The sequence below is a fragment of the Gossypium raimondii genome, chromosome 10 (assembly GCF_025698545.1).
Source record: "Gossypium raimondii isolate GPD5lz chromosome 10, ASM2569854v1, whole genome shotgun sequence".
NCBI lineage: Eukaryota > Viridiplantae > Streptophyta > Magnoliopsida > Malvales > Malvaceae > Gossypium > Gossypium raimondii.
The window spans coordinates 30,054,885-30,064,858 of record NC_068574.1 but is presented as its reverse complement, the minus strand read 5'-3'; the positions used below and the strand labels follow the sequence as shown (position 1 = coordinate 30,064,858).

General features: G+C 36.9%; 1 protein-coding gene across 1 annotated transcript; it reads right to left on the bottom strand.

Moving 5' to 3' along the window:
* Positions 1-3,361: 3,361 nt before the first annotated feature.
* Positions 3,362-4,528, bottom strand: LOC128033941 (uncharacterized). Its single transcript, XM_052622443.1, has 2 exons — positions 3,673-4,528; positions 3,362-3,609 (listed from the first exon to the last, which is right to left on the bottom strand). Exons 1-2 carry the CDS (start codon positions 4,526-4,528, stop codon positions 3,362-3,364), a joined length of 1,104 nt encoding a protein of 367 aa, XP_052478403.1.
* Positions 4,529-9,974: the final 5,446 nt, after the last annotated feature.

The following is a 9,974-nucleotide window of genomic DNA, read 5'->3' as shown; positions in this document are numbered from 1 at the left end:
GTGGGTCGGCTCTTTGCGCAGTTGTTCCACAACGCTGTATTTGCTGTGTTTCAAAAACTTCAAAAACTCCTTTGCCTCTTTTTCTTTTATTGGTTCATTAACCAATGGCTCAACTTCCACTGCCTTCCCTTTCCTCTGCTCTTTCTTCCAATTCTCTTCTCTTGACGATTCTGCATGAGCGTCATATCGCTTCCCATTGCGCGTGTAAGGACCCATTTCCTGATTTCTCTCCAGTTCTTTTCCCGATATTGTCACATTGCACCCATAATTCCACGGCACCATTTTGCTATCCTTATATGAGAAATTTGATGGTTTCTGGATTACAATTTTTGGTGTTATCTGAACCCTAGACTCATTGCTCCAAGGGCACGAAATGATGACCACAGGATGATTCGTTTTCGGAGTCTTCGTTGCCAACTCTGATGCTCAAATATTTCTCTTACCCTCCACTTCTTCATAAAACCTTATCTCTTTGTTATCCATCATGTTTTGGACGAGAGCCTTGAATCCCTCACATTCTTGAATCTTATGTCCTACTTTACGGTGGAATTCACAATAGTTTTCAGCCTCATACCTTTCTACAAAATCTGAAATAACTAGCCCTCTCTTCACCATCTCTCTCCAAACCCATTTCAACAGAGTTTTTACTTCAGCAATGTCATTCTTGACTTCTTCTCCCCTACTTTCGCTCGTCATATTCACTCCCTTATCGGTATGATTGGGTAGCGGCTTTTCTGTGCTAGGTGAGTCATCAAACTTGACAACACTCATGCTAATAAGTCTTTCAACTAGCTTCTTGAAGGTAATATAATTTTCTATTGAGTGCCCTGTATTTCCTGCATGGTAATCACATTGTACGCTCGCATCATACCATTTGGGATACGGGGGTTGTAAAGGGGTCAAGTAATAGGGAGAAACAACGTGTGCGTTGAACAAATTCTGATACAACTCCTTATATAACATCGGAATTGGTGTGAACTGGGGCTTCTTAGTACCTTGTCTCATACCAGACTCTTGTCTTGCTGAACCTTACTGACTAGCAACCACCTTCCTTGGTTGGTTCACCGTAATTGACTTGTTGTACGTATTCACGTTGTTTACTTCATTTTCCTTTCTTCTCAAGGATAACCTTTTGTTACTCTCTCCTACTTCTATTTTCCTGTTTCTTATGGCATTCTCAATCATTTCGCCATTCATTACTATATCTGAGAAGCTTCTTGTTGCACTTCCTAGCATGTGCGTGATGAACGGGGCTTTTAAGGTATTGATAAAGAGCATCGTGGTTTCTCTTTCCAGGAGCGGCAACTGGCCTTGGATGGCAACTTCCCTCTATCTTTGTGCGTACTGTCTGAAACTCTCACCCAGTTTCTTTTCCATATTTTGTAGGGTAATTCTATCAGGGGTCATATCCGTTACATGACTGTACTGTTTCATAAATGCCTGTGCTAGGTCCCTCCATGAACCAATTTTGGTACGACTCAATTGATTGTACCATTTAGATGCTGCCCCTACCAAACTGTCTTGGAAACAGTGGATTAACAACTGATCGTTATTAACGTAGCCAGTCATCCTTCTACAGAACATGGTGATGTGGGCTTCGAGGTAGCTAGTTCTATTATATTTCTCAAATTCAGGCATCTTGAATTTGGGAGGAAGTAATAAATCTGGGACTAAGCTTAGATCTTTAGCGTCGATTCCCTGATTACTATCAGCACTTTCCAAGGCTTTGAATTTTTCCTTCAACCACTTATACCTATCTTCCCATTGTTTTGGCAATTCCGCGTTCGCCTTTCCTTCTTCAGCTGTTTCATCAAAATCTGGAATAATATGATTGATTGGGTTTTTTCCCGGGCTTAAACTCGATCGTCCCTAAAAAATTGTGGGGGTCGTGACACCAGTTTGCAATTGTTGCGGCCTAATTATGACAAACAGTCCTTTTGGGTATATTTCAGCTTGGGTTCGTACATTTGGTGGAGTGAAACCCGGAGGATATAACGGATCCTCACTACCGTCTCCATGATCGGCCATAGGGTCTTTTCCTTTATCTACTCCTCCCTTCAGTAGATAGGTCAATTCAACCATCGCATCTTTTTGAGCTTTGATCAATTTTTCCATCATGTCTTCTTGGATTTTATCTAGCCGCTCTTGCATTTGTGCTTGTAACTGTTCTTGCATATCCTTTTGCATTTGCTCCAATTTCTCTAATCTTTGATCCATTTCCTTAGTTTTACGATGAGTACCGTATTGATGCTTAATTGGTAAGCTTTTGTCAGTTTCCAGGTTAACTGTAATGATTTTAACCAATTAGGGTCTTTCAGTGGACTTTAATGCATATGATGCAATGTAATGCAATGTATGAATGCAAGAAGGCGTCGAGTCTAATTCAATTTCATTTAGAAAGCTTCATTTAGAAAAAAAATTCTTTACATAAAATAGATTACATATACAGTTTTTCCCTAATGCTCAGAACTTTAATCTTTCTAAATAGCGAAGCAAGCTCTCTTACCCGGTCTGATTCCAACTCGTATTTTATGCTCAAAGTGTCAGCTTGTATTGCCAGGGTCTGCAAGTAATCGACTACCTCCCGAATCTGGGCCACATCTTCTCCTATAACGTGATCTCTGTCTCTAACTTGGCTTTGATAATAATGAAGCTGCTCTTTCTGATGTTTTTCATTCGCTTCGAAAAACTCCACCCGCATCACATAGTCTTGTAATGTCGCCTCTAATTCTTCTACTCTTTTCTTTGTTTCGTCAATCTTGTTCAAGCTCACTCTTAGCTCCACCGCGGTATTACGATTTCGGTAACGATGAAGAGACCTTTCAAGTTCAACTATTCGTGCCTTTAATTCATCTGTCTCACTCCGGCTTTCTAACAGATTCCTCTCCAAAGCCTTGTTTTGTACCTGAGCTTCTTGGTATTTCTTTTCCCATCCATCGGCCTTGTTTCTTTCTTCCTGGATCTCCCATCGCCATTGCTCTGAAGTCTTTCCCTGCCCCGCGGTTCTCATTGATACTCGCAACTTTTTGTAGTCTGTCTTTAAGCTATCCAGATCCTCCTCTACTTTATTCTTCCCTTTCTTTAATTTTTCAGCTTCTAACTTTTGGACGTCAACGTCTAGCCTCAAATGCATCTTCTCTTCTTCCAACCGCTCTATTTTCTTTTCGAGTTCTAAATTCCTCTTTTCAAAATCTTGTTTTATAATCTCCAACTCTGATGGGACTACTTGTAGGTACTCTTCCATTGGTCGAACACCCTCCAAGTCTAACTTCGAAATGTTGTCATTAATTCTCTTACTTCACCACTCACTGTACTCTAGAGTCGTCATCGAACTCACAGCTAGCCTTTTCATTCTATGAACCTAATTCCAAGCCTGAGAAATTTCTTTCACCTTTTTATTGTAATTTTCTCCTCGGTACAAGAACTCACATTGAGCTAAACCATGCGTTGCCGGCACAAACTGTCTTGAATTGTATTGCCTTAGGACCAGTAAAGGTGCATACCCAACGGCTCCCCGAATCCCTAGCAACGGAACCCAGTCAAAGCTTCCACAATGGTAGAAAATTTCATCAGGAATCAACCAAGGAGCTCTCCATTCCACATCATCCTCTTGAAGATTTTACAGAATTGCTATCCAATTTTCTTTTGATATGTCGTCCCTTTTTAGCGTACCCACTATCTCTTTTAACGGGGAGTAATGCCCAGAGAAAACCCGATACGAAACTTTGTCAACCTTCCAGAAATGAATATGGAACCAAGCTATCAACAATTGTGCACAACCTATAAATCTGCCTTCACCAGCTAGCCTACACGCGTTCAAAGATCTAAATGTCTCAGCCAAAATCGCAGGAACAGGCGTGACCCCTTTACCCAACCGATCAAAGAAATCTGAAACCGCTTCGTCAACGTGCCCCAATGCTCTAGGGAAAATCACTAACCCGTAGATACTCAAAGAAAACACATCGACCTTCTTTTTCCCATCAGGATGTGCTAGGATCAAGTCTCGTAAATTCTTCCATGGAATACATTTACACTCCCCTTTCTGCTTGATCCTGGCCTTGATCCACTGCTCGCCCATGCTAGTAATATTCATCAATTTCTTCCAAAATGCCGGGACATACGCGGCTCTAGAATATGCTTTATCCACCTGAAACCTTGGACAATACAGTAAAGCCGTATATTCCTCCACCGTAGGCACTAGATCTACTCTGCCAAAAGTGAAACAGCTATATGCAGGATTCCAATATTGAGCAAGGGCCCGAAACAATTGTTCATCCACCTTGATGTCAAGCAAATATGGCAAGTCTCCATAATTAGAGTAGACCAACTGCTTGTTCTCATCATTCCACTTATCCCATATTTCCCTTAGCTCCTGAAGGCTATTTTGCGTCACACTAATACGAGTGTAGTCCCACAGCTCTAACACATAATCCTTGGCTAGACTGTCTCCCTTTTCCAATTGCACTTTCTCTGACCATATACGGACAGTGGCATTGTCTTCCACTTTATCAAGAAAGTCGTTCTCCATGACAAACTTCCTAATTTAACAATCGAACTTGAATCGACACTCTTTCGAATATGAAATGGCATGCAAACATAGCAATAAAACACCATAAGTCAGTATAATATATAAACAAAATTTGCAACAAATACGAGAGAAACAAGCATTTATACGGGCAACCCTAGGGTTTGGGGAAGTTCTACCTAGGTTGGGTTCCTAGGCTATCTATATGCGGTTTGGTTCTAATAGTCAAGGTACCCGAACCAGCAGATTCCTCGATCTTCACCCATTATAGCCTCATACAAGCCGAGTTCGGTTCAGGAGAATATATTTCCCTATGGCTGCACGGAGATGAAAATCTCACGAAGACATAGGGACGGATGTATCCCGAAAGTGATTCACTATCCTGCATGGAGGTGAAAACCTCACGAAGGAGTAGCTTCTCACTCCCACTTAAAAAGGGTAAGACTAAACAGTCTTTATGCAATATGATGCCAAGGTATAAAAGTACAATTTACAATGACCATACAAATAAATGCAAAGAGAAGATCATAAAATTTTAAAAACCCAATTTTAATTTTTGACAATAAGACAAAACAATCAATTTTATGGCCTGACTCTCTTGGCATCCCCAGTAAAGTCGGCTAGCTGTCGAAACCAATTTTATTATTTGAAAAACAGGGATCGACCTTTAAAAATAAAGTGGGAGCCGCCACCGGTCTTTTATTAAGGTGTGATCGGTTCACCATTAAAATAAATTTTAGGTATTCGAGATTTGAAAAAACAGGTTCGGGAGTCGATTACTCATGAGTAAGGGTTAGCACCCTCGTGACGCCCAAAATCGGTACTGAATTGATTGTTTGATGTCTTAATGTCGAAACTTTGAAAAGATTTTTAAAAAATACAACCCTTTTTAATTTCAAATTTGAATAAACCAATTTGAGCAGTAAGATGTACTCGTTTTGCAGAGATAAGTTGTCACACTCAGTGAGTTAGGGTGTAACAATTCAATCTCTGAAATTAGATTTGTTCCCTTTTTTAGAAAATCATGTGATTTAAAAAGGAGATTCGATTATTTAAGTCAATCAAGAAATTTGAACCCAGTAAGTTAGGGTTTGATCTCTCGAAATTCTTAAACAACCGACATTACCTTTATTTTTTTTAAAATCGAGATAACAAAATGTCATATCTAGTAAGTTAGGATCTAACATTTTGAAATCTTAAGAATTTTATTTTAATAATTGAAGGTTTTTATTTTATTATAAAATGGGCGCTTGATTATCTAAGTTCATCGAGAAGAATCGAAGTCCAGTAAGTTAGGGCACGATTCTCTTGGGAATTTATGAACACCAAGCCCCTTTTTCAGGATCATGAAATAAAACAATTATGAAGCTTTAATAAAAAAAATCAATTCTTACAAAAGAACATGATTAAACAACGATACTTATAATGTAAAAGATAAATAACAATCCAAACTTAAACTAGAGGTAATTTAACAAATAATAGGCAAATACAAACATTGGCTCTAATTATATCATTCAAACATCCATATTAAAAATTAAGCAACCTATAAAATTATAATCAATTAAGCAGACAATAATAACGATAAGTAATATGAATGTTTGATTCAATTTGGTATTAGAACTAAGAAAACAAATAAAAGGTTTGAATGAATTTTAACGAAAGATTAAAAACTAAAGAAATAAATAAATAACGTAGCAAAATAAAAGTGAACAACTTGAAGTTAATATATACATTCTAATTTATATAAATAAAGCTTAGTAAAATTAATAGTATATACCTAATAATGATATATAAAATTTAAATAAATCAAGTAAAATAACAAATTTAAAAGGAATAAGGCTTTTATGCATAAGAAAATATCATTTGAAATTAATAATACATCATTATATGCATACGTACATAAACTACTAAAATACTATATATGCCTATATATATAAAACTATAAAGCAATATTTTTAAAAATTTTAAAGTTTATTACATATATATGCGTTCATGAACGAAAACAAACAAAAAGGTATGTATAAATCATATTAAGATGATATCTAAAACATAAAAGATTTATAACATTAAGTAACGAATTTATGGAAAAAAAATATTAAGATGAATTAATAGGGATTAAATTAGAAATAAAACAGAATTGAAGGGAAAATGTCAAAAATAGAATAACATGGCGAGTCAAACCGTGACGTGCGGATAACATGGGGACCAAATGGGAATTATTTTTCGTACTCCAAAATGCAACGTCTTTGCACGGACCGAAATGACGCCATATCAGAACGCAGGGCAAAAAAAATAAAAATAAAAAGGACCGATATAGAAATGTGCAAGGATAGAAGGGCCCTTTTGCGCAATATACCCAAATGCTAGAACACACACGAATCCTCCCCGGATCGGGTCACCGCGCAGGTCAGAGGCTTCTAAACAGCGTCGTTTTTCAATGCGCGTACGGAGGCTCGCTTTAGTGGTGCGTGCGTGAGGCTGAGGGGAGCGTGCTGGCTACGACGCTGAAAAAACTGGAAACCATAGGGGTTTTCCGTTTCTAATTTTTCTTGTTGGGCTGCCTCGTGATTGGGCCAAGGTCTAGGCAAAGTGGGTTTAAATTTTAGTAGGCCTTAATGGGTTAATAACTTGTATTGGACTGTTTTTATTGGACTTTTAATTTTTAATTTTATTTATTTTATTCATTTTTTTATTTGATTTATTTCACTAACGGGTCGAGGCAGATTGGGCCTATTACAATGTTTATCATAACAACAAAATTAAAAGGGTAGGGAATAAGAATCAAATCTGGTGTTCTCTCTGTGGCTTGACTAGTTTGCTCCACTCCTCCTTCGCTTGTTCTTGTCGAACCGAGGCTTCTACAAACACTTGAATGCTGCTCCAAATGGTGGATGAATGACTCTTTTTCAAGAGGTGAAATCAGCAAGGGAATGAAGAATAATGGAAGGGAAATAAAGAGAGAAAAATGAGAGAGAAGTGAAGAGATGAGAAGAGTTGAAATATGTTTGAAGTGAGCAACCAAGGGGGGTATCTATAGGTTAATATGGCTGACAAAATTAGCAAAACTCAGCAGCCATAGAGTCCCCCTATGGCCAGCCGCACATGTGGCAAGTTTTAAGTTTTCAAACTTGCTATATTAAGGTAAGGGCAAATCTAGAAAGGCACAAATAGGGGAGGGTTTGAATGCAATTTGAAGAAGTCTTTAAGGGCCATTTTGCAAGCCAAATAATCAGTCAAGCAAGCTGATTGGGCCAGCATGTGGGACGATATTCGGTAGTGCTCGATTGGTTCGGTTTTCTTTGTTCAACTTAACTAGATCCTTTTTCATAATTAATTCTTAATAATTTATTTAACCCAAATTAAATTGGATTAAAATTAAAATTAATTATATTATGAATTAATACACATAATTTAGATTATCTTATGCTGAAAATTTATTTCCCCTTGATGCTTCAAATTTGCTACTCGGTTTTGTCGGGCCGTTTTTTGCCCTTTGTGCAAATATATCGAAAATAATCAAAATTAATCAAAATTAATTATAAAATTAATTAAAATTCAAAATTTTAATAATTTAAGTACAAAATAATTATTTTATAATAATTACATATTTTTCGACAAGAATTTTACCGAAACTGCATGAATTTGAGTTAAGAAGGGTATAAAAAAGTGTGTATATTTTCGTGTTTCCAAGGTGGTAATCTATAACACAATCATAATATTTCAAAAGCTCGACCCAACGACGTTGTATTAAATTTAACTGCGTTTGAGTTAGGAGGTATTTAAGACATTTATGATTAGTAAAAATATGACACTTTTCACCATACAGGTAGTGTCTCTAAATTTTTAGAGCAAAAACCACAGTAGCTAGCTCCAAATCGTGTGTCAGATAATTTCATTCATGAGATTTTAAATATCGGGACGCTTGCACAATTACCTTACCTTCTTGCATCAAAACGCAGCCTAACCCACTCAACGAGACATCGCTATAAACCATAAAATCCTTTCTTGATTCTGGTAAAGTTAAAACTAGTGCTTCAGTAAACATCTGTTTCAGTTTCTCAAAGCTTTATTGGCATTGCTCGCTCCAAAAAAATTGTACGTTTTTTTGCAACAGCGTTCTTATTAGCAAAGCTATTTTTGAAAATCCACTAACGAATCTTCAGTAGTAACCAGCTAAGCCAATGAAACTACAGATTTCTAACACATTTTTCAGTGTTTTCCACTAAATAATTGCTTCAATATTTTTCAGATCCACTCGAATTCTATCAGCTGATATCACATGCCCAAAAAATACCACTTCAGTTAACCAGAATTCACATTTACTGAAATTCCTGTAAAATTGATTTTCTCGCAAAATTTGCAAAACAATACGCAAATGTTGTTCATGCTGAACTTTCGATTTTGACCAAATCAAAATATCGTCAATAAAAACTACCACAAACTGATCAAGGTAAGGTTGGAAAATGTGGTTCATGAGATCCATGAATGTCGCAGGAGCATTCGTTAATCCGAAGGGATCACTAAAAATTCGTAGTGGCCATAACACGTACGGAAGGTAGTTTGCAGTACGTCACTATCTTTTACTTTCAACTAATAGTAACCCGATCTTAAATAAATCTTAGAAAAGACTGAAGCCCCCTTCAGTTGATCGAACAAGTCATCGATACGAGGAAAAGGGTATTGGTTCTTAATTGTCAACTTATTCAATTGTTGATAGTCAATACAAAGTCGCACCGACCCATCTTTCTTTTTAACGAACAGAACTGGAGCTCCCAAGGAACGTATAAAGTTGTGGTCCAGTAAGTCTTGTAGTTGAATTTTCAATTCTTTCATTTTAGCTGGTGCAATACGATAAGGGGGTATCGATACTGGATATGTACCTGGGAACACTTCAATTGCAAACTCAACCTCTCGATCAGGTGGCAATCCTGACAATTACTCAGAAAACACATCAGAGAATTCATAAACAGTTTGAATATTACTGATTTCACTATTCCCATTTTTTAAATTTATAACATAAGCTAGAAAAGCTTCACAACCCTATTTCAACAACTTATTAACTTGAATCGATGAGTTAACCTGATTTGAACCACTCGTTTTAACATAATTAACTTCTATAATCTCACTAATCAAATCTTGAACCAAAAGTTTTTCTTCCAGTAGTCTAGAACTACCCCGTGCTCAGTTAACCTACCTAGAATCACATTAAAATCACCAAAAGGCATAATTAATAAATCCACTGGAAAGGTAAAATTTTGAATTTTCAATGGACATTGCTTACAAACTTGATTGACTAACACTGTTTGGCCCAATGGACTTGACACAAACATAGCTACTCTTGACATTTCAGATTTCATTTTCCACATCTTAACCATATCAGTATTGACATACGATGAGAAAAACTAGGATCTATTAAAGTATAGACAGGATTGGAGAATAACAGGAAACA